At 50.1% G+C, this 25548-nt stretch overlaps 1 protein-coding gene across 5 annotated transcripts in view; it reads right to left on the bottom strand.

Moving 5' to 3' along the window:
- Positions 1-25548, bottom strand: part of LOC122383995 — a 141727-nt gene that overhangs the window by 96238 nt on the left and 19941 nt on the right. The window contains exon 1 of one of the 5 annotated variants that reach the window (XM_043370912.1): positions 8437-8516. The exons of 2 other annotated variants lie outside the window; for them this stretch is intronic. Coding sequence is in view for 2 of the 3 variants with exons in the window: in XM_043370910.1 (XP_043226845.1) it covers positions 6061-6108 (48 nt within the window). In the remaining variant the exon portion in view is untranslated. Of the gene's footprint in view, positions 1-6060; positions 6970-8436; positions 8517-25548 lie in introns of those variants that run through there. 2 more of the 5 variants (XM_043370910.1, XM_043370911.1) reach the window with 2 other exon arrangements.

Raw genomic sequence — 25548 nt, 5'->3', positions numbered from 1 at the left:
CGGGTGCAACCAAGTGTCATTCAACTTCAGTAGGGCACGTAGGAAAATCGATTTTATAGGCAATCTTTGAAAATATGCATCCGATCATCGGATCTATCTAGGCAGCCCGTCTGCACGTTCGTGACACGAAATCGAAGGATTGAAAGAGCGATGCATAAATCATGCGCCTCGAGTGTGCATTATCCTTGAGCCAAGAGCTCCATTGCAATGACTCGGTCAGTTTGCTTTCATGATTCCTTCAGTTGACTCAGCTGCGTGCCGGCTAGAGTCAACATAGCTAGACGTGCCGTGAGGCCTGTGTCGCTCCACCACGGCCAGTGAGCGGAGCCAGAAGTGACCCACTCAGGTAACCAAGGCGGTCCCTTCTGCTCACACGGGCCTTTACCGGCCACCACGGAGTCGGTAGCGCACCGAACACGATAACACGACGTATGTAGACAGTTAACACCCCCTCGTACCCGTCGGTGCATGTATCACGCAACTCAGCTGAACAGGGCGCAGACAATGGTGCCGGAGCGCACTCATGCAGCCATTGTTCAGAGACTTGGGGGCTGAACGGGCGATTGTCGGCACTTGTTCAGCTCAGAGAGGGGGTGAGGAGAGACCGTGCTCACGCACACGTGCACAAAGTGGTCTGAGATGTTCACAATCACGCACGGATGTGATTGTCTCCTCAATCGCATGCAATATAAGGATAATCATGCAAGCGGCATTATCTGTGCAGGAGGAGTTACGGAAACATCGGAAACAGCAAACGTGTATGGGAAGTATATTTCACATTGATCCAAACAATGTCATTTCCGCTGCATTGTCTTATGACCATGTATGGAGTCAACTAGAGCCGGTAATCGATTAGATCCATTCTTTTTATCAGATCCGTGCAATGGTGTTTCACCATTTGCAAGTGTCCCACGGCTTCGTTATGTTCAACTTCAGTTTTATCAGTCTGTCGTTCGCAATCTCGAAAACCTTTGTTTCGCTCTATAACAGCTGACGTCATGGGTAAAAGGTAAGGAACAGTTATCGCCAAAATACTTCAGATCGTTCACTGAGCTTGCCCAGCAGCAGTGGCATTGATCGGTGACGACACCGCCTGGTATCGGTGGATGACACTGCACGACGTTTTTTCGCTGGCCCTAAGACCGTTCTTCAGGTTTCATGATTTATAACTTTCCCGATCCCTGCTGTATTGTGCACTAGAACACAAAGAAGCTCTTTTCCACAACTAACGTCCGATAGTGCGGCGTCTCATTCCGAGCTGAGCATGACCTTTACATTTCTTGTCAAAATTAACCTCACACCGTTAATGACATTCGCTGCGCACTAGTTTTCTGGTAAATAGTTGCGTACCCCGCTGTGTGGAGGAATCTCCCGCTGTGAGCCGTCTCGGTCCATCAGTAGACGTCAGTCAGGCCGGCCGGGGAACGATTAGACGCCCACCAGGTCTCAGCGGCGCCGACAACCGCGAAATGGAGATAGCGCGGGCGGCCCGCGCCTCCATCCCGTAATGACCAGTCGCTGGGCCCGCGGGCGGAGTTCCTCACAGCTCCAGGATATTTACTTATGATGCGTCGCACTCCCCAACTCACATCATTGGAGGAGGCGGTGTTCCAGCTGATTGGTCAAGGTAGGGGTCGGCGAGTCTGCTCTGACGGCTGACGGGCGTCTTCCACAGGCTGTTTGGCATGATCGTGCCCCAACGAGGGCGGGTCGTGCCTCAGGGAGGGGGCGGGGAGGAGAGAGGGGTCGGAGGGGTGAATCGTGACGGGCCACACCAGACGTGACTGGATCGGGTGAGTGCCTTTGGCCGTGACTCTGCTATCGGGCGCCCACGGCGGCACCCAGGAACTGCGCTGCTTTTTGCCACGTGCGCGCCAAACAGGCGTGCTCGCAGCTACAATGCGTGATGCCGTATCCCATAGTGGCTGGTGATTTGGCGGGTGGGCGGCAGGGAAGACCGGAACTGCAGCCGCCCCCGCCCCCGCCCCCGCCCCTGCCGTCATTGGAGCCGTGCCGACGCCTCGGCCCGCAGCCCGATGTCAGGGCTGAAGTCACGCCGCCGGCCCCAGCTCGACCCCAATAAATTGGGTCGGAAATCAATTTGGCCTCATACAATGGTCCCTTTGGCTGTGATATGCTGAGTAGTTGCTTCGAGGGCCTTTTGTCTGCTTTTCAAGGCTTCTCGGCCACAGGCAATCGCAGGTATCGTTTGGCGACTAGTTCTTTCTGATGAGTGCCAGGGTCAAGTGATTATTTTCCCATTATGGGACACATTTGACCTGTACCACAATCGCATACAGAGGAGGCATAACAAAATCATAACACACTTCTTCATGCCACCGACAAAATAACAGCCTGCAGGACAAAAGCCGCGAAAGTGAATGCTACTGTTGCCGCCTTTGAAATCAGAAATGGGACAAAACTTGCGTGCGGTCCTTGTTCGACTCTTGAAAAGGAAAGTCTGAGAGAACGCCTGAAAGGAGACCCTCCTTCAGGCTAGCTGGCACTGCTGAGAGCGGAGAGAGTAAGCATTACCATTGAGTGGCGCTCGGCGGGCGAGCACTCACTGCTCGCGGCCGGTAAACACTCATCAGTCGACTGTGGGCGGACGGTACGGTCTTTGGACGACGGGCAGAGCCGGAGGCAGTGCCAGCCGGCACAGAACTGTGTCACGACGACGGAGGCAGTCTCACCGTCACCAGGTGACGTCCCAGTCACTGTATGAGTCGCCTCGGGGTCTTTGGGCTGTAGGCAAGGCTTTCCAGTCGAGACCATAGCATTCAAAAGCTGTTTGAAGGCGTCTTCATTTACTGAAAAGCTTTGGAGGTTGACGTTTGGTAGCAATGCTAATGGACATAAGATCTAACTACAACAGATCCAAGCCAGATCTTTCGGCGAATTTCTGAACATAACGGAATTTTCTGCTATAACCCTTCATATAACAATATGCATTGACATCTGAAACGCGTTTGGTTACAACTCAAAGAGGCCACCTGTTGAAGCTGTCAGCCTGCTTCAAAATGTCCGACTCATTCACCTTCCAGACACTTCTCGTACTTATAGGCTCAGCCCTAACGAATCTCAACTGCCCATGGAAAGCCAGCTCGTTTCCAATAGCTGTATCACCACGGTCCACACGTCGGGAAGGGAAGGGACGGCGCAACCGAGAGAGCCTCTGACGTGCCAGCACCATAACAGACGGGTGCCAGGCTGCACAGACGAGGTCAGATGGGGTCAGACGAGGTCAGATGGGTGTCAGACGAGGTCAGGCAAGGTCAGGCGCGGTCAGACGGGTTGGAAAGACCAAGCTCAACCGTGAATGGCTAGCTGGACACAGTTGGAGTCCATTGCGATTAGTCTGGAAAAGACGAGAATGGCGCGATTCCACAGGCTATTGCGCGATTAAGTGCAATTAGACGTGGTTACACGATTGAGCAAAACGGTACTAGGACTGGGCCATTAGAGTGTCGCGGTTATTAAAGTGACATCGATGGACCAAACGGTCGACAAACAAGCAATGGTAGTCCGGTGGCCTCAGCTAGGAGCAGCAATGGATGAGTGTGAAGCAAGAGAACATTTTCTCTATCGAAATGATGGAGCAGCGGTGACGAAAGGCAGTCAGTCGCGCTGCCAAGCTGTGGTCAGCTGTAGCCGCGAGGCGCTATGTCCCTGTCGTTTTAATCTCGGTCTCAAGCCAGCCACAGTGCAGAAAAGCCGGCTAGTGTCGCCTGGGCAGGCTGAGCCGGCCGGATCAGCAGCTTAGAGAGCTCTCTCAGAGCGCCCTGGCGGTACTGCAAGCTCGCACTTTTACCCGGCACTGGCCTTGGCCGGCGGACAGTCGCGGGCGGCCCGGGCCATTTCGGACGGGCGGTCACGTCCGACGTACCGTCCCGGCCCGGTCGTCGAGCGGGGGAGGAGTGGCGAGAGGAGCGGGGAGAGCAGAGGGAGGAGAGAGAGAGATGGGCGAGGCCGCCGGCACAGCCGGCCGGCAGTGCTAACACGAGCTGCCGCGAGCCTTGGCCCGCTTACCCAGACAGACGCGGCCGGAACAACAGCCCGGCCGGCCGGGCGACGGCCAAACAATAGAAAAACACGGCCGAAAAACGACGTCTAGCCGGAGATCGCGGCCCCGTACCGCGGCTGGAGGTCCATAGTGACCTGCGTGATCGCGCAGCGAGGCGGCTGAAAAATGGGACCGACCTAATGGGAGAAAACAAAGTGAAATGAGCCCCAGTTGAAATCACTCAGAGATAAGGGCTGTAATCTGAATAATGAGCGCAATTTGTCGGGTCTGGTGTAATGAATGAGATGGAATAAGATCTTTTGATAAATATGCTGAACTATTTTACATGTAATGTGATATGCAGCGGATGTTTATCAACATCAAACTGGGGAAAAGCCAGAAGTTTGTAGGCGTTAGTTAATGAACTTTTACGAAAGAGGCGTTCAATGGTCGAAAAAGGCACCAATGGGCCTTTCTTTCGACCAACAACAAAACTCACGAGTCACAACGGCTTGCATTATACTGAAAATCCCCATGTCTTTTGTATTCACAGTTGGTCTATGTTTCTACATATCTCTTCCTTCAATTTCTTTCTTTTCTTATATGGGACACCAAGCCCATGGGAATGAGAGGAGCGAGAGGCATGAAAAGTGTCTCAACCCTGCTCTGGTTGGGAGCGGTTCACCGAAAGGCTTAACGATTCCAACCCTCCCGCTATCGGGAGATCTCGCGGCGACTCACTAGAACCGAACGACCCCACCTGTCCAGAGACCTAAATATCGAGCAGTGAGACGCAAAAAAAATCCGATAAAGCTAATATAATTCACCTACATGGAGCTAATCCATTCCGATATGCTAAACGATATCAGCTAATGACAGATACGGTGATATCGTATAAATGAGGCGGAATCGGTTTCTAGAATACGTGATATAGCCCATGGTAATTTGAGAAGAAATCAATTCGGACGCACCCAAGCCTGTTGGTGGGTTGTCGGTCATTCACGTGCCAGAGTTAATATATTATGCATGCACGACTGTGCCGTACGCGAGCTACGCCTGTTCCCACCGTATCAGGACTCCTTCACGTGCGTGTAAACGCCCACGTGCTGCCTATACAGCCACACTCGGGGAGAAACGCGACAAATGTTTTGAACATCTCGCATACTCCTGCGCACACCATGCACGTGATTCCACGCCGTTTTCGCCGCGTCCCTCCGTAGAGAAACGAGAGCGGTCAGCGCTCGGCACGTGAACGAGTATCAGCCGCGGCGTCTGACCGTTACTGCTCGCCGCTCGCCGGCCTGGCCCGCTGAGCTCGGGTGGCCTGCAGCGACCAGTGCCGCTCAACTGCAGGGCCGGGCGCAGCGGGTGGCGACCGGCGCGCCGACCCACCGACCGACTTTGGCGGAGACGGAGAGACGGAGACGAACGGAGTGCGTGGTGTGGGCTGGTATGGCAGTTAGGGGTCGGTTTGGAGACGGCTGCACGAGACGACTGAAACGTCTTGTGCCGCTAAATGAAGGACGGAGGCCAGGTCAAAAGGCGATATAAGGAAAGAATTATGAATGTGAATGCTTATACATATTTCTAGCTTCTAGCAAACTACACATTGAAAATTGATAGGGTTAATAAATAACATTTCCATACGGCCATTTCAAATGAATGAACCATCAGGCCACAACGCCAACACAGTAAAAGCACGACAGTAGGCGCTACTGAGGAAACTTTGTGCCCGATCCTTTGATAGTAAGACGCCGAACACGTTTCACTGAGGCTGAGCTTTATAAATTCCATAGAAACGTGATAGATCGAAGCTGTATTTGTTTGGCTACCTATGTTTGACACTTTCTCCACTCACGCTCGCTAGTTTGTTTGACTCAAACTGATCAAGATTACGAATTTCACCATTAAAGTATGTCATATTTAATCGGCGTGTCGTGGGGACAATTCGCAGACACGTGCGCCCCATTCATGGCTCCTTCGTGGGATCGACACGAGACTGGGCGCCGAGGGAGGAATTTCGCACAAGTCGCGGGACGAATTTCACTTGAACTCACCGTTGGAGGCGCGGGGTCCGTCGTCTTGATGTAGATCTGGACACTCATTGTGATCAGCAGACGTCAAAATCGGAAGGGACACATCCAATCGCCACTCAAAGTGTAACTCGAGCTCCTGTCACCTCGGCTACCACCGAGCTGAAGGAACTAACACCGATACTTCGGTTGCTACCGAAGTCAAGTACCCGACAAGGCTTGGACCTTGCTCACTGCACTGTCTGATCTCAGCCACTGACGGCTGGATCCACAGCTGTTTGCCACCTCAGCCCAGCTGCCGTTCGGTGGTTCCAGCTCGCCAAATCTACGCCAGCGGTGAACCACGATAGGAGCAACAGTCACGACCTCAGCTGATCGTGGTTTGCGTGACTCCGCAGCGCACGGCCCCCGATTGTAGATACGATGGCCGCTGCAGCTGCACACACGGGTCAGTCTCTTCGCTCTCAGCGATTCAGTCAATAGGTTCTCAAACGCTCCAACGCTTCACTTATCAGCAGCTCAATCACGATTCTTGCAAGGGATCAGTCACTGTACGTCCAAAAATTCCAGTCACTCCACTGCTAGCAGCGGCTCAGTCGCGTCACTCGCTCGCAATCTCGTCTGTCCTCCAAAACAAATCCCACACAGCACTCGGATCGTCTCTCCCAGACCAGTTTCTCGCACACCGGTCTGTGATTTCAGCACTGCTGAGCGCCCCACGTGCCCGCCGCTCAGCGCTCACCGGGACCGCCCGCCACTGAGCCAGTCAGAACTCCACTGACCGGCCGGCTCCGAGCCGCAGTGGCCTGCACCACCTCACGCTACACAGCGCCAGACCTCACCGCGCCGCGCCAGACCTCGCCGCACAGCGCCAGACCTCGCCGACCGTCCGCACAGCGCCGACCGTCCACGGGCCTCGGCAGTCGATTTCTCTATTCCTTTCCGACACCGTGCCGCGCCGACTGGCCAGCAGGCGATCGCTACGCGCATGCGCCGCGGCCGATTTGTGACCTTGCCATCTGGTCTGACCCCAATCAGATGTGGTGACGCCGAAAGCTGTGGGTGGGCCTGCCGGAATTACCCCTTGCTGAACGGTGACGGCGCTTTAGAGCGGCTAATGTGGGGTTCACACCGTCCGATTATGCCGGGTAAATAGTTTGGGTGGCGCCGTGGCCCGCAGGGGTTGGGATGAATTGGCGGGGCCTGCGGGGGTATGCCGCTGTCCCCTGGAGGCTGCCCTCTCCGCTCCTCCTCATTGACATGTAAATGCTGAAATTTCTGCTGAGGGCAGGCTGTGACCACAGGTATGGGTCACGCATTAGCGGCTCGCACATTAGTTCGCATATTAGTGCTCATTAGTGGCATTATAATGCGGTGGGCGTATCATGGCATAATGCACACCGCACCCTTATAATTGTGGTCGCCGACAGGCCTCTGGGAACGTTGGCGGTAAGATACAGGCACTTCAGCTATCACTCGCTTTGATTTCATAGCTGTTAGTTTTAATCAAATTTGATGTAACAAAAAAAAAAACGTTTTTGGTATTTGCCTAGACAGGTAAAAATTGTGACATCTAAATCATATACCTACGTTTCAATTTTTACTTCGAAAGAATTTGTATTTTGTGAGAGTATCATCTCCCTTCCTTGTAACTGAATAGGCATACACAACAAGCATAAACTAGCTGAATGCTGGTGACCTGTAGGTAAGTTGCTTTACGACATAGATAAGATAGGTATTAGAGTTGCAAAGTTTTCCCAAAAGGCTGCTACCGGCACCGCCCCGCCCCACAAAAATTTTCTGGGATACCGGCATGCTACCACGCCCCAAGCAAAAAAACCGCCAAATTACCGGCATACTAAAAAAACCTGCATTCTTGATTCTAGCTTACCCCTGCAAGAGATGCCACATTTTGGCAGTTTCAGTACCCCTCCCACCCAACAGCCATCCATTGTCCAACCACAAATACCAGCAGGCTGATTTTGGCTGAGTTGGCCCCACAAATACCCACAATTTTGAAACTCAATTCCAGTCTATAACTGTTAAAATATCACCTGTAATCAAAGAAGTATTGCCTACAAATAAAAACCTATTACATTCATCAAAAAGGTGAGGACAAAAAGGCCTTGAATTACTGAAATGTGTTTTTGAAGACTGGACAGTGAGCAGTAATCACATTTACATTTCACAGTTGTTCTACTTTTCCATATTCTCCTAAAATGTTGCAGGCACCAGCCAAATGTTTAAAATATAGATGGTCAAAACATAGATTAACAAGTACAGATTAGGCCATCTTCCTAACTGAGGAAGCGAGATCAACATCTACTTTTTCCTATCCACTATGGCTTGCTGGTACGTGAATAAGATACGAATCATGTAAAAAATGTGTTAATAACTCACTGGTCCTGAGAATAGTCACCAAATAATATGTATAAAAACGATATCTTCCATCCTCTCCAACCTCAAGCGGGAACAAACACAAGGTTATCGATTTCGAAACAGATGCGCCATAATAGAGGCTTTTAACCAGCTGATTAAAACGCTGCAAAAAAATGTTTAACGACTGCAAGCCACTGCTTCGTGAATGATTATATTGATAAAAATTACCCAACACAATATTAAATTATAATGAAATCAACATTGTAGTGTAATTCACTGCAAAGAAATTCATCTCTCTTCAGTTATTCAACCAAAAGGGTATATGAATAAATATTACGTCATCAGATTACATCCATTCATTAGGGGAGAGAGAATCTTAAAAGTAAATCCTTGGTTGTCTAATTATTTGCGCCACTTTTTGTCAATTTTGCCTGCACGATGTGTTTTCTTGTAAAGATAAGACAAAATGCCAGTTTAAATCCATTTTCATTTAATAATGGGACCAAAGTCAGACTCAGGGATACCTAACACCTGCCTTTTCAGCTGGATTTTCAGTGTCAAATTCTTTGTAGAGTTTCTCAGACCACATCTCATGATCTCAGGACTCAAGGCCAGTTTCCAAACATTGTGTTTTTTTTTTTGGTGTTTTGATTCTGCCTTTTCCCCTAGGGAATGTTGTCATGAACATTGATTTATTTTATTGTGCTATACGTATTACCTACCATCAGACTTACTAGTTTATCGTGCTTTTGCAACATGAATGAATATTCTTCCTTTTATAGACCACAGTAGATTCTTGACAATTCTAATTATAACCAAGCCTGTGAATTGTGTGAAATGCTGAGGTCCATGTGTTACCCACCCCTACACTTAGCAATGGAACTTCTACCACAAAATGTATCTTGCAGTGGCTAATATTGCTGTTACTACAATTTGAGAGCCTCTTAGTGTCCAAAGTTTGAATTGAATCATTTGCTGATATTTTTTTTTTGCACAAAATCAAAAATACCGGCATGCTACCGGCAAGACATGCCAGTTACCACGAATAAACCTGCGGTAGTGAAAAATTACCGGCATGCCGGTAGTGCGGTAGTGAAATTTTGCAACTCTAATAGGTATGCATAAGAATATTGCTAGAAAAACTCCTACGCACTCCTACGTATTTGCCCATCGCTTTCTGCGATGTCCAACTTCGAGTGATTAAAATTCCCGCCTCCAATAAGATATCAACGACGAATTAGTCTGACAAATGGAAGTTGATAATCGATAAGTGATATCGGAGACCACCGCCTACGGCTGCCCGTAATCTGTTTCCGGGCGCGATAGCCCGAAATCCGACTGTAAATTGATATGCTGAAATGTGGAGACAGCGGAATTCATTACTATCTATCACCTCTCCAGGCATCTCCAAAACATTCGTATGCTCGCTTTCACACAGCTTTCCAACAAAACCTGCCAGTGACACTGTAGACAGTGAAGCTGAGGCGTGAGGGTGTCTGGAGGCTGTCTGACCTCCATGCTGCCCCGTGCTGTCGGTGGTAGCTGCTCGAGTGACCTCGTTCAGACGGCATTGCTGGCCGGCCGGACCCAGTCCCACCCAGCCCGGCACGTGATCCGAGCACCAATGAACGGGTGTGGACACAGCGACCGATGCGGAGAGCTTGAGTGGCAGAGCAGAACAAAAGGTGGTGACAAATTCGCACAGCAATGATTCGAAATGCTGGAGCATATCGTTTATCAATAAGTTGGCATTTAATAACTGTCTTATATAATTGCATGAAATCAAAGTTAGCTCTGCGAGACCGACCGACAGGGTGTTAGTTGCCGATCGAAGAGATCGTGCATGACTCAGCACTGCCGACTCTACAGCGAAGGGTGAGCTACAAAGCTTGGTAAGTGGCTTGAAGATATGTGTCGAACCAGATCAGTAAAACGTTTTCGGCCTTCACGAGATGGTCAAATATATCAGTGCCTAATGTTGACGCGTGGTAGAGATGTACATATGCACGGTGTCTTCGATTTTGCCATTGAAAAACATGACGCATGGCCAGTTGAATAAGGTTTGGTTGATGATGTTTGAAGACGATAATGATATTCTATAAAACTTAGCTAAGCGCTGGCCAAGATTTTTAAAGTCGAATCACCCCTTCATCTGTCTTTCGTCTGACACAACACCGTTTTATCACACGAACAGCGTAGAATAGCCGATATGGTCTGAGCCCGTTGCCCATGTTTGGTAAAAACATCCGACGCAAGTCATGGCTCGGGCTAATTACTCCCAGACCACCACATCAGTCGACACGCGAACGCAGACGAAAGTGAAACGATTACGATCGGACGGACTGACGGCGGGCCGGCGCGACTGTCAAAATATAGGTCGCCGCTCCAAATACGCCACCACTAATCAGAGCGATAGAGGCACTCGGTGCCCACGGGCGACCCTAAACGAGCCAGGCACGCGCCCTCGGTGGTGGTCCCGACACGCAGCGTCCCCGGTCGTCAGCCTGTTTGATGTGCCCTCCGCGCGGGGTGCAGAGCTCCCCGCATGATCGCTGTCACGTCAGGGGGCAGGTGGTAAGTGGCAGGAGCGGGCACAAGGTCAAGACGGTTGGCTACCGGGCCCAGTCACCCCCAGGTGACCATTCACACTAGGTCTCAGTCGAAACGGCCGACCGGCGACATGAAAAACGATCAGCGCAGACGCCGGAACACCGCGTCGCTTGGTGTCTATATATCACCGTGACATCAAGGTCTGCGGTGCGGCAGCGCGTATTTTCTGCTCCCGATATGGTGCGCGGAGGCGGAGGTTGTGGAGGTGGGCGTGCGGCGCCGCGATGTTCAAAGGTCTCCACCCCTACAGGAGGCCTCTGTAGACCCATCTGAGGATCTTTCTGAAGTATATGAGCCCGGCCGGCCGTTCAGATCATGAATGGATAGTTGTGACAGTCGTGACTGCTCGCCGGAAGGTCAAAAATAGTCGTGATGAAGTGATAAATAGTGATCCCGCGACCGAGAAATGGTATAAACCAAGCCAGACAACCATCAACGTAGGCTCCCTCGCCTGGCGACTGCCCCTCCTGCCGTCTAGCGACTGCCCCGGGTGGGTAGTGTCGCCATACCGCAGCATCCGCGCTCGATGGCCACGATAGTCCACTGACCTGGTATGATGCGATGACCCGCGATAGGACAGTCAGAAAGGCGAGACGCCGGACCCCTGGACGGACTACCGGCCCCGGCTCCATTGTCCAAGCTAGGATATATGGGTGATGATGTAGGCACACGAGCCTTCACCACGGTGTTGACACGCAAACGTCTTTGTGTGTCAACTGACGCCCAATTTGGTTAAGGAGAGATCTTGGTTAGGAACTTTTTACTTCGGATCCTGTACTCACTCTCTCACAGCTCTGAAATATGATCGTTTCATCCAAACAATATCCATCGTAAAGCCAGCTTACGTTACATCCAACGCATTTCACCCACATTCTCCCCTCTCTATCGATTTCTCATCGGACTGTCTCTAGACAAGACCGCTGTGTTCCCAGCCGAGTCCGGCCGGCCGGTTCGGTCACGGGGTCATTGAGGTCACCTCTCCGCTCCGATCCAAGACAATGGGGACGGGAACGCGAGGTCGCCCGTGTAGAGTGCGTGGCCCCTCGGTCATAGAGGGAATTACGACACGCGTGCCATAGGCGAATGGAACGTGTTTGCCATAGCGCGCTATAGCGACACATCAAATGTGGCGTGGCGGCATACTAAATGAAGGCATTATGTTTGAAGGAGCGTGAGGGGCTGTAATTAATTACCACTGGAAAGCGTTGCGCTATTGTTTGTTTGTTGCAAACAACAGATGAGTGTAATTCAATTGAATTAGCTTATGACTGGCTATTTGAACCCAGCTATGAAATTTAGCGAGGAGCACGAGAGTGTACTACCTATGTAAAAGCAGGTAAGTAAGACATTGTCAGGCTCAAGGTGAAAATGTGACGATTATACCTTTATAAGTCCCCAGCTTCCTAGAGCCATTGGTTTCCTGCGCCTTCTTGCTTACTTTAGAACATTTCAATTCTCGTCCCGTTCCTCTTTGACTAAATGGCCCTTTTGAATCCCGGGATGGAACTCGCCAGTAGGTATACATAACCATAATGGTAGCAAAGAACAACTGTCGCGTCGCGATCGTTGTTCTAAAAATCAACTTCTCGCCTCTTCCTCGGGTTGAGCGGTAAAGCTCGATGTCTGTCCTTTTGAGACGGGCTGACCTGCATGCATCAACTGGTAACCACTTCAGCTGAACTTATTTTCATTTAACTCCTCGGCTCTTTCGCGATGGTCATTTCGAGCAATGTATTGAACCAGGGCAGCCAGACAATCTACCAAAATCGTTGCTCAGCTTTCTGTGTTGACGGCTGTCAGAGAAGGGAAGCAGCCGCCCAGACCACCAGCGCCACCCACCGACCAAGGCCAGAACCCATCGTACGAGCTCCCACCGCAGAGGTGGTGGCACTAGCACTACCATGTCGGTTTGTTGGGTAGGTGAGGGTGGCTGGAGCTGCAGATGGCGCCACCGTCAATTACTCGAGAAGCACCTCTCACATCACCATCCATGCAGCGGAAGCATTATCTATATCTTTGATATCTAAATATGGTGTCCGCTGTTGAGTTCTTAGATACAGCCGGCAACAGTGCAGCTCAAGGGAACGTGACGTACAGCAAGTGCCGTTATCGCGCTTGTAGCGAGCAATACAATGCATGGATGGCGGAAAAACTAGAGGAAGAAAACCTTAACCAAACTAAAAATTTATATAAATGACACGTTAAACAAAATCGTCAGAATAACTCACTACATAGACCGACATCAGCAATACAAAATGGCTTAGCTTCCAAGCGACGCTGGTGCTGGTCTTTTGTGAATAATTGCAGTCTCCATGATGTTCTAGTGTTACACCCTCCTGCTGTATTGCAGTCTCCATGACGGTCTGATGTTACACTCTCATGCTGTATGACAGTCTCCATGATGGTCCAGTGTTACACCCTCCTGCTGTATGACAGTCTCCATGATGGTCTAGTGTTACACTCTCCTGCTGTATGACAGTCTCTATGATGTTCTTATGTTACACTCTCCTGCTGTATGACAGTCTCTATGATGTTCTTATGTTACACTCTCCTGCTGTATGGCAGTCTCTATGATGTTCTTATGTTACACTCTCCTGCTGTATGGCAGTCTCCATGGTGGTCTGGTGTTACACCCTCCTGTTGTATTGTAGTCTCCATGATGGTTCCGTGTTACACCCTCCTCCTGTATTGCAGTCTCCACTATGGTCTAGTGTTACACTCTGCTGCTCTCGCAGTTTCCAATATGGTTTGGTACTGGTGTTACATCCTTCTACTGTATTGTAGTCTCCAAGATTGTTTGGTGTTACACCCTGCTGCTGTATATCAGTCTCCATGATGGCTCGGTGATGCGCCCTCCTGCTGCAGTCTCCGTGATGATTTGGTGGTACATGCTACTGTTGCATTGTAGTCTCCGTGATGGTTCCGTGTTACACCCTCTTGCTGTATTGCAGTCTCCACGATGTTTTGGTGCTACATCCTCCTGCTGTATTGCAGCCTTCATAATGGTCTGGTGTTACACCCTCCTGTTGAATTGCAGCCTTCATAATGGTCTGGTGTTACACCCTCCTGTAGTATTGTAGTCTCCGTAATGGTTCGGTGTTATACTCTAGTTGCTCTATTGCAGTCTCCCATACCTATAAGGGTTGAACGTCTGCAGTTTATGTTTCAGCCACCAGATGGCTGCTGCTTTCGGCGATCTCCGCCAGAGGGCGTGGGCTCTCGCCGCCAGGCAGCGCTATCAGCACTCTGAACACCGTCTGACCTAAGTCACTTTCGCTTGTTGCTTGTCAAAAGCATAGCACTGGGGACCGCAGAGAAGGAAATATGAAAGCTATTTCTTTGTGATTTGATATGCCTATGGCAGTATGGCAATGTAAAAATGGCCACTCAACCATCGAGTTTGCTTTGCCGCCCTACCCCTCCCCCTCCTTTAGCCCGTACTCGGGGCAAATAGTGTATCGTTATTATTGACCACGTCCATGTTACCAAGACATGGAAACTTGCAATGCCACTATTTTCACCTTTAGGTATTCTCGGTAACAGAACCTTGCTCTGTTGAGCTAGAAATAAATTTTCTCGTTGCGGTGGTAGTGGTTATTTAATTAACCCGCGCCCCACTGGGGTCTGCGTATAACACGCCCTCCTGGGGGGGGGGGGGGGGGCTCTCCATAGCCCCCCCCCCCCCTCCTAAATCCGAAACTACTGGGCCGATCGTCAAAATTCAAATAGCGTCTGATAGTCCCGGAAAAACTGTCGAGGGAAACCTAATTTCATTGACCTCGAGGTCACCGATGACGTCACAGGTCAGATCAAAGTAAAAACTATTAGCATTTTGGCTTGTTCACATTTTGGGCTCTGGCCGCCGTCTTACAAGTCAGATCAGGCTCATTTTTGGTTTCCACACTCGTTAACAGATGCTCTAGATACCTTGAGGGTACCAAACTTGTACTTTGATTTTCAGGTCAGGGTCAGGTCATCGCAGGTCACGGAAATATTATATCATGCGTCGGTAACGTGACGCATGTTTTATGGTCAATTTAGGCTATATATTTCGAATTCGACGTCGTCTGTGTCATTCGAGGTCATTTTGAGTCGAATTCAGCTTAGGTCAGGTCACTTTCAGGTCAAAAAAGGTCAAATTTTGAAGTTGAAATTTTTCAATAAAAAAGGTGTCTGTTGGATGCAGTTTGAGCTCAGGAACACGATGGTGCTATTTATATTGGTGTACGATGTCAAATAGGTACTGAAAAATTGATTTGAAAAATTAATAATTGTGAATTTTTTGCAATAATGCGTATAACTTGGCCATTTTTGAAGATATGCAGCTAAAACTTGCTAGAGTTAGTCAAAAGCATGCGTTCTGTCACATATATTCCGTTTTTTTTTTCGAAAAGTCAAAAACTTTTTGAAAAAAATATAAAAAGTTAATTTTGAATATTATTATAAAAAATTCAACACTTTCAAAATTTTGAAAATCCGAGATAGCAGTTTGATAGCGCAGTCAATCCTGAGTCCTCTCATGCAAAGAAATTGGATCTAGCTTAAAAACTGAGCTCTTGGGAGCGATTGCCGTGGTTCAATGTTTTGCGTCGAAATCGGCCGAACATGACGTCACTCTGATGTCATTTCCGGCCGACCTATGGTAGCTACGAAGTTCAAATTTTGACACAAGGTGTCAAATTGATGCCGCCGAAGGTACTGAAAATTTCGCGTTGATACGTCAAGTGGTTTGGAAGTGATTGCAGAAAAACGGGAGTGGGGCTATGAATACCCCCCCCCCCCCAGTGGGGCGCGGGTTAATAATAAAAAATGCAAAGGACGGCCTTCACCAAAAGTGCTGCACTTTGCTGCCTGGGCCTACCTAAGTCATAATACAATTGCATTGAAATATCTATTGAATTTCTACGCGTGCTCTAATTTCATCATTCCCAATACTCTAAACATCACCGCTACCAAAGCCACCGTAATCGACGAGACGCTTTGATTCGTCACGTGCCGGTTGGTCCAAGGTGTCCGTTAGTAATGACACTGCACCTCCCAGGTCTGCCGGTCTCTCCCTGGAACCACTCTCCGCCTCATCTCAGGCCCAGACTCGCTCTCTGACACTCGTGTCCGGTTAGAGGTGTCAGAAACGTCACCGATCCGTCTCCATACGGCCCCAGGAAGCGAGCGTCATCCATCTGACCGTCCGGACGCTGGGACATGTTTGTTTCTTGGTCGGAGCTGGCTGGCGACGGGCTTCGACTACGTCGCCGACCGGCGTCCTGATGTGATGGATATTAGTGTGCTGTATCATTATATCCGTCTCGCATACAACTTGAGATCCATGGCTGTTCAGGGACGGTGCATGTGCCAGTCAGGTATGTTTTTGCAGAAGAGGGGAAGCGCCCCCTAAGGTGAGCGCATGGCGCTCCCTGTTCCATCTGCCAAAAGGTTTTTGCAGTGATGATGTCTGCAGGTCTTATCAGTGCCAGCTCAATTCCATCGTCTCTGCCGTCTTCCGTCGAAGGACTGTCATCTGTCCTATCTGCCCCATCTAACAACTCCGAACCCGTCTGGTCGTCCTACCACCGACTGTCGAGCTCGAAGGACCAGAAAGAACTCACAGGTGACACGCTTCTTCTCACAGCACACTTCTTGTCCCCTTCTTGCCCCCTCGCGCCAACCCCCGGCTGGTGTGAGCGATAATGAGAACCAGGACCGTGCTGAAGTGATCAGCGCGTGCCTCGTCGCATACCGCACCGGAGGACGCGCTGGAAGTTATTGGGGGCCTCCCGCGAGGGTAGCCGATACTTCTCCACAGGACAGCGTGCTCGACATTTCTGGCACAGTCTGGCGCCCCATTATGGATACATGGATACGCCTCATTTGGCTGCGGTGCTGGCTATTTCTGGAGTTAGGGTCTCCAAATATGAATCTCCTCACATCGCTGATATGGCTCCTAAACAACTGGAAAATCGTTATTTGATTTGAGATAATGTATTATTTGCATTTCGATACAGATGAATTCAACAATGATGAGTGCAAGCTATTAATTACCTATACTATACAAATGAAGTTAAACAAAATAAAAATTATCAGGACACATGCGAAATGCCAAGAATACATACTCCAGAAGAAAGTATATAAGTGTTTTAGATCCTGCTGCATATCTAGGACAAAAACAGACGGATGACCCACTGACACTGTCAACTATGTTCCCACACACCACACTGTCTGCTATTCATCGTTTGATAGAAGCCCTGAATCTGATCTTGTCGCCATATTTCGGCCACAATGCGCCGCTCCTGGCGGCGTTGTGTGATGTTCGTTGGGTCCGGATCCCTCACTCCACGCGCACTAGAGACCCGCTGGCCCACATCGGAGGTCGGCGCTCCGGCGAGGCGTCCCGACGTCGCCGCTTCCCAACATCACTCATTAATAAATCGGTCGTCTCTGAGCGTTCGGGCCGGGCTGGGCTGGTCCGGTGCACTGAAAACTTTTTTACCATTTTCTGAAGGGTAAACCCGCCATAGCATGGTAGCTTGACACACAGACGTTTTTTACCACCTTCCAGATGGTAAATTTTACTCTTTCATGAAGAGTAAACTCGCCAGGGAGGGGTAACATGACACACAGACGTTTTTTACCATCTTCTGAATGGTAAAATCTTTTGATTTACTCTTGTCTAGAGTGTAACATTTTTTGGGTTACACTCTTTGAAAGGGTAAATCTTTAACGGAACCCTTTTTTAGGGAGTAACGCATCATCTACTCTGTGCTTTACCCTCCTACAGAGAGTATATTTTTATGGCCTACCCTTTGTCACATGGTAATGTTTACTCTTTCCTTTAGTGTAAACCCCCCAGAGGATTGTAACAGACCCACAGACGCTTCCTTCAGAAGCTTCACGAAGCTTCTGTTAACCGGAGCTCACCAACTAAAAAAAAAAATGTTTCAAGAGCAACAATGTAGGTATATTTGGCTTCCGTACAAACAATACGAGGGGCACACCAACCATGAACATTGTGAGACTCTTCACTTATTCATACAAATTTATACAAAGCGTTCAGCAATGCACAAGCGGTAAATAAACACCACGATACAACTTGAATGCAATTTGAATATGAATACAAGACATTCAGCGCCCTCATATTGGATTAGGCAGAGCGCACAATATTTGAAGTGAGCGACGGCGTTCCTGGGTGGTCGCCCGTCTGCGTGAGATCATGAGACTGGATCACTACAGTGCAAGGCTTTTTCAAAGTCACCAACAAAATGCATAAACTTGTAGCATTCACAACAAAATTAATGTACGTACTCACAACACTAGGCCACGTGGCCGTGCACGGGGTCCTGTTAACCAGGTCAAATTAGCACCACTCAACGGCACGCAATGCTCTAGCACATCGGTACTTACAATAAAATGTCCACAGAGGCTCTATAGGCGATGAACAACACACAAGCACAATCACCAACGGCCACGCCGCGCGGCACCGACACTGCTCACATCCGCTCTCGGAGACCAACGGCCGAAAACTGACAGATGCGCGCGGCCTTCAAACCGCAAACGGCCGATCTCGTTTCTGATTGGCTGATTGTTTCCATTTCAAATATCATCTTCACGAGGGTAAACAAGATCCACGCATGAAACGACTATCTGTACCCGAGTCACGATACCCAGGAGGAAAGAGTTTTCGTGATGTTCTGGATCGCGAGAGTAATATTGATATTTACATGGTAATAATACTCTTCGCTGGCGAATAAGTTCATATTAACCACGTACCGTTACTATGCACATAATGGTAGCAGCGAGTTACCCTTTCAATATACTATTATCTTGCGGGTTTGATGAAAATGAACTCTCCAGGAGGTAGTAAAAAAGTTTTGAGTGTGGGTAGGCACGTGGTCATTAGTGGTTCGGGTATCGGTGTCCGGCAACCCACAGCCAGGGAGGGACGGTGGTTCGTCAGGGTGGTCAGCTGGGGGAGATCGGTGGGGAGGGACGGGTCAGCGGGTCAAAACGAGGCGAGGGTCATGGGAGAGGGGCTGAGTAACGGAGCTTGATTTTGGGAGGCATTCGATCATATGTGTATGAATAAGCTGGCGGGACTGGAAAATAGCAGGGACGGAGATATTTGTTCAATCACATTTAAAAGAAGGACATACATACACGTATTTAAAACAACTAAATAATCTTTGAAGGTTATTGCGTAATTTGAAATTACGTGTCGACTGTGAAATATACCGTCCCTGATGTAAGATGTCGTTTTTTGTACTATACATATGTTGAGTTGCGTTGTTTGTTTAGCTTTATGAGGACATATGAGTTCCACCCTAATAAGAAAAAGCCATTGCTAAGAAGTGCTTCTCAATCATAAATTGGGCCAGACAACGTAACGGAAAAGCAAGCTGAGCCAAATGAAATAAATGGTCTGTCGAGCGATTCGAACCACAACAGTAGGTCAGTCGAATTCTGCCGTATCCGTTGCGAATGTTCACAATGTCGTCTGAACACGATGTCGGTCGCCGCGGGTCGGAGCGGACGGCCACAGAACAGGGCAGCACAATGGGCCGTGCCACCAGCAGCGACGGCCGAGACCGTGACGGCGGCCGGGGACCGTTTGACATCCGCCCGCCGGGCCGTCCGTGCGGGCCGCTCCACTTTTCTGTCGCAAACGCCGCCGGTTTTCATTTATCTCCGGCTGATTGGTGCATCGGCTCAGCGGCGTACGTGATGAACAGACGAATTTCGCAAAGGTAAAAGTGTGTCTTGTGCCGGGATATGACCTGAGGCGGTCGCCGCTGCTGATGGGCATTTCATCACATGCCCGCGAGGGGCACGCCCTGACCTGTGTGCGTGATAGCTTCATTAGCTGATGGCCGGCTCATTAACTCAGTTTTGGTGACGCCACAGATGTGGTAGCGCTGTTGCCCGAGGTTGCAGAGTAATAGACGGTCGGCTAATGTAAAATATCTACGGTGCGTAGACACGAAAAGCTTAGGTCAATCGGGGATGTTGATATGTGGAGCTGTATGTTGATATATTTGTGCATGAAGACGTAAAAACGCTGACTGTGAATTAAAGCCATCATTGCTTGTATTATAAATTGCTTTCAGCATAGACCTCTGTATGCTTTGAAACACCATGTTTCATCAAGCATTCTGTGCTTTTCCCTTTTAGAGACGATTTCTTTGCTGTCTGACAGTAAACAAGCAATCACGTTTCAGTCAATCACGTTTTACTGCAGGCAACGCCGTATAAAGCAGTAACACAATATCAGTAGAATGCAGTTCGACAACAATACTGCAATAATCATCACGCTGGTTGCTAGAGCCGTATAAATGTTTCCCTCACGCACACGGTCGCTCTCGCTCACGACGGTCTCCAGCACCACATTGCCCACACCGTAAAACCAACCATCCCCTATCCCTTTCCAAACCTCTCGCGTACGGTACAGATCCTGCAGACCAGGTTCCAAGCCACGTCACTCTGTAACCTATCCGTCTTCTCCCTCTGGCCGACCCTGGCTGCAGTGACAGGCACAGTCTCGCTCTCCGTCTCGCCGTGTCGCGTCTCGCTCCAACACCTGTGCGTTGTCATGTCCTCTGGGCTGAGTCGGCCATACTGCTGCTTCACGCGTCGTCCGGCTCGGGCTCAACAATGACCACCTATGGTAGGCGTCGCGTCGCGTCGCCCGCAGCGCGTTGTGTGGTATCGTAGCTCACTGGCGACAAGGCGTCTGAAAGAGCCACTTGGTGCCACACCTGGGATCAAACCACACCGCCAGGCGTCCTCAGAGACCTGGGGTGGAGACGAGCCAGATATAACGGCGCCGCACCAGCCCACAGAAAACGCTTTGTGGACAATAGTGAAGAAGGCATCGTTCAGCTTTCGTCCCAGTCACGCAGGAGTTTTAAACGACTAGGGTTGGTAGTTAAGAGGCTCTAGTAAATAAAGACGATGGAGTATGGACTACGCCCGCTCACGAGAGTTGCCGTTTAGACAGTACATAGATGGTCTAAACGACCGAGTAATCTGTGAGGGTGCGGCGAGATGGCTACAGCCCGTCGGAGCCACTCAGCCGAGACAGAGCTGCACACATGGCTCAGCTCCAGCGGTGGTTTTAGCATCCGGGACTGTCCAACCAGCCCCGGCCCTTCCAGACGGTTTCACGACGTGAAAAGACCGCCTAATGCGTACGCAAACACGTTTTCAGTCCGCCCGCGCGCTCCCACGTGAAAGAGTGCGAGAGTGCACTTTCGCTCAGTGAAACTGTTCGCAATTTATCGCCGCACAAAAACTGGGCTCTGACCTGTGAAGCATTCGTCAACGACGGCAGCCACTCTTGTCTGTCAGCCTCGTCACTGGTGCCTCGTCACTAGTGACGCTTTGTCGTTACGTCGGTACGTAGCCCGCGGCATTCACCTTTCCCCGTTACCGTCGGCCGTCGCCAACACATTCCTCTCTACAGGAGGGCGCCGCTGAGCGCTCTACCTCCGCCAGCTATAGTCACGTCCAGTCCCGTGGCCGGCACGCTCCGTCAATCCCCGTGGCATCCACGATCGTCGTTCATAGACGAAAGCGCCACCCTGCGCCGCCGCCGCCATTACGGCGAGCTGCGTTAAATACGGCGCGGTTGCGGCGAGCGCCGGCGCAGCGCCCGCGGCAGTGTTTTCTCGTGTCGACGGCGGCCAGTTTAGCCCGGCAGGGAGGCTTAATGAGAGCCGCGGCCGCAGTGGAAGCTATTCAGATACCGAAAGGCAGCACGTTCGGCCCGCCGCGAGGGGCGCCACTCCCCGGGGAAGGTCGTAGCTGGCCGTGGCTCGGCTAATGGCCGATTGCACAGCACGTGTTGATGCAGTGGCGGTGTGCGGTGTGGCGAGTGTGTCATAGGTTGGCAGGTGGCGCGTGCCGCCGTGACCTGTGTATCGTAAATACCTTCACTGCCGGAAATGACAACATGGGTGGCGCAGTGAGCCCTGCATATTGCATTAATGGCAGGGCCAGAGGTGAATGACAAGTCACGCCATTTGCTCCGACAGTCGAAGGGGTTTTATGGTACTAGAGCCATTTAAATGACGATCAGTGAGGCAGGTTACATAATTGGAGGTCGCATAAAGTAAACCAGGCTGAGATCTCAGAACTCCAGTTAGAGTGAAACGGCTTTAACATAAAAAGAAATAACTAGGTGATCATTATAAATTAGGCAATGTTCAGTCTGCTACCAAGACGGGTCACTTTGACGGGATACTTTTCTTTCCTGCTATAATTATCTGCTGAAGGATACTGACCTGGAGCGTGAACTATGATTTTATTCATGGCTTCACTTCATGCCCATGCGCCTGTCTTGAAGCTTTTATGCTATCGTCTAATCTCCATCTGAATCGCGCGGTACCAATACGCACCTTCTCGGCGGGCCTTGATCTCTCGACCGGCGGCGGGCGGTGACCGGGAGGGCGGCACGCCACCTCGCCATCATGATCAGAGAGTGCGTGGGCCACGCCCCACCTCCCGTGGAGGGCTGCGGACAGGCCAGACGCCCAGACGAGCCTGTCGCCACCCTACGTATACTACTCCGTCCCTCCGCGCCGCCCTGAACACTGGACGATCGAGCAGTAGCAACCTCCCAGCCCGACATCCCCTTCTCATTTCACATGGCTTTATCCACCACTCTCCCCACCATCTACCACCTTTTCCACTGCTCAGGTCACGGCCTTTCCTCCGCTCAGCCAATGCCCCATCCACCGCCCCACGAGTGACCTGTATACGTCCGAGTGAGTCACGATTCACCGTGGTCGAAACACGGTGCTAATCTGCACCAGCAGATGTGAGCAGCCAGCTATTGTTGTGGCTACAGACGTGATGAAGACTGTACCCGGGTCCGCACACGTTGAACCGATTGCGTTTTGACGTGTAGTCATGACGAGAAGAAGCTAATTGGGTTGGGCGTTCAGTGAAAGGGAATTGAGGTTCGGGTAATGACTGTTATTCACGTTCCAGGCCACCGTAATTTAATTTCGTCAAAGCGGTGGATGTTGGTTTATAGGGTCTTGATTGTTGTATCTGTCCTTGAAACAAGTGCGATGGTGAATGTTGCTTGAGTGGTATACATGCTGAGGACAAAATAACGATACATAAAACATATTTGTAGGTTATTGTTTCATTCGTAAATTGTTATTTGTTTTGAAGGACTTAACGACGGTATTGGGTCGTATCGCAAAAAGAAATGTATTGGTTGTGACCTGAATTACTGTCTGATTAGCTTATTTATCAGTGGGTCAGACAATTTGACAGGTCTTTTAGATAACAAACATGCACTCAATTTCTCCTCATAAGAGAAAACCCAAATAGGTTCAGGCTCAGGCTACATCCTTCTGACACCAATGCCTTGAAATTTGAAACTGTAATAGTAAATTTAGAACAACGATGTTGACCGTTGACGAGCATCTGGTTCACAAACATTTCTTCAAAATTATTCTAATGAAGCTACATATACCGATGCCTTTTTTACACATACATTCACCCTAAAAAATGTGTGCACATGATGTCGTATTATTCATCGCTGGACAATATGCGAACGCCTATTGCTTTTCCCGGACGGAAGAGCAAGTTTGTGTTTTGAATCCGTCAAAAGGCAGCATTCCTTTATAGTTAGTGTGCACCTTGAGCTGTACCCTGGCATGTCCCCAAAGGGCCAAAACCTGTCACATCATATTCACGTTACCGCCCACCCCTGATCATCATGTGCGCACTCACATCGTCTTATTGTCCTTGATTGCCAGTTATGGCTCATTTACATATCACACGACATTATGAAACATGCCCGGGTAATCGTCGATCATGGCACCTTTTACGACACCGATCGGCGCCGCGGGAAGCACCGTTTCTACGGCACACGAGGCGACGGTGGGCGAGAAACCACGCTGGCTCGCCGGCGACGGCCCGATCTGAGCTGTCCGGTCCAACGAGGCAGTGCGAGTCGACCGGACGGTCCCGTGGTGACTGATTGGGAAATGTAAGAAAATAAGTGGCTTCATCGAATTGATGTGGAAGTTGTAAGATCGACAATTGCCTGAAAACCTTTATCTTTAAACACGACTGCAGCAAATGCTAAACGCTGGCATACATATTGTGCATCTCCGTTCTTTGCTCAGCTTCAATAAGTGGACTCGGGCAGTCATTGACAAACCGTACTGAAAGTCACCATTACTTGCATATCGGATATCTGACTTCAAAGAGGTCATGCACCGTCTTCATTTCTCAGTATTTCCCGAGAATAAGTCAAAGGTTCTCGCCCTGTTCACCAGGCCTCGTTTTACCATTTGTTTCCTACTTACTAACATCATCCATCTCTGTCCTGTCTCCGAGTGGGAACGCAACTGTCTCCTGACACAATACCCGTCTCCTGGCTCCCACGCTCGTCTCCACGCGTCTCTGGTTCGTCTCCTCGTGTCTCTGGCGGCGGGGACAGCTGTCATCGACCGTCTCCGTTCGCGTGTTTCCCACCGGACCACTTGGCCAGCTCCTGTGGCACGGTAACGTTTCTGTACCGTTCGCCCCACTGCCGCGCTGACCCAAGTTAATTATGATTGTGTTATGATTACGGATCCAACGGTATTTATAGTAGACGGTTAAATCGGTATGCGGCGTTTGATTGCTGCTCTGAAGGGTGCATTGACTGGAGGTGAGCCTGCTCGTATAGCGGTGCTGTCTTCAGCGTGCAATAAATCAAGGCGGGTATCTTTTAATGACACTTATATGAGGAGCTAACATAACCGTCTTCAATACGAGGACGAACCTAAGTACGATACCTCGTGACAAAAGGCTGGATCGTTAGATATGATCACGTTAAACTCACGTTGGTCACGCGATCAAACATAACTCAAGGTCACAAAGAGTCAAGGTAGTGGCATATTTCGGTACAGCCCAACTCCTACTCCAAACCTTGGTTCATCAAAAATCAATTGACGATTCGGCCAGCGCCACCTTCTCCTTCGGACCACTGCACGTGGGCGGCCGGTCACCGGTACGGAAATAAGAATGCCGACCGCATCAGTTCAAATCCGCTCAGGATCAGCACGCCGGAACACAGGGGTGCGATCAGTGGTGAGCTGAAGGGGTGCTGGCGGCCTGTTCCGCTGTCTGAGATGATATCCATCGATCACGACTCGTCTGATCTTACCGCCAACACCTCTGAGCTCCGACACATTCGACACCGCCCCATCCGGCTGACGGAGAAGGAAGAGGAGGGGAGGGAAGGGAGCTGACCGGCACGTGGCCGGCACGTGGTCATCCAGCCGTCCATCCGTTGGTCAGCCGTCGGTCCGTGAGGTTCCCAGGGTCAGCTAGCGTCCCGATTGGGAAAGTTATGGGTAGGGACGCCAGCTTAGCAGTGTACGGGAACCGGGCTGCACAGTTTGGTGATTTGTGGGGTAGGGAAAGTAATATGCACCGGTGTGACAGTAGTATTGGACCAGCCCAAACAAGGGATGTTGATGAAGCGTGCAGTAAAAATTTGTGTACGGAATTAGGAAGAAGGAT

Source organism: Amphibalanus amphitrite, unplaced genomic scaffold (genome assembly GCF_019059575.1).
Source record: "Amphibalanus amphitrite isolate SeventyFive unplaced genomic scaffold, NRLGWU_Aamphi_draft 000179F_arrow, whole genome shotgun sequence".
NCBI lineage: Eukaryota > Metazoa > Arthropoda > Thecostraca > Balanomorpha > Balanidae > Amphibalanus > Amphibalanus amphitrite.
This window is presented reverse-complemented; position numbering and strand designations above follow the sequence as displayed.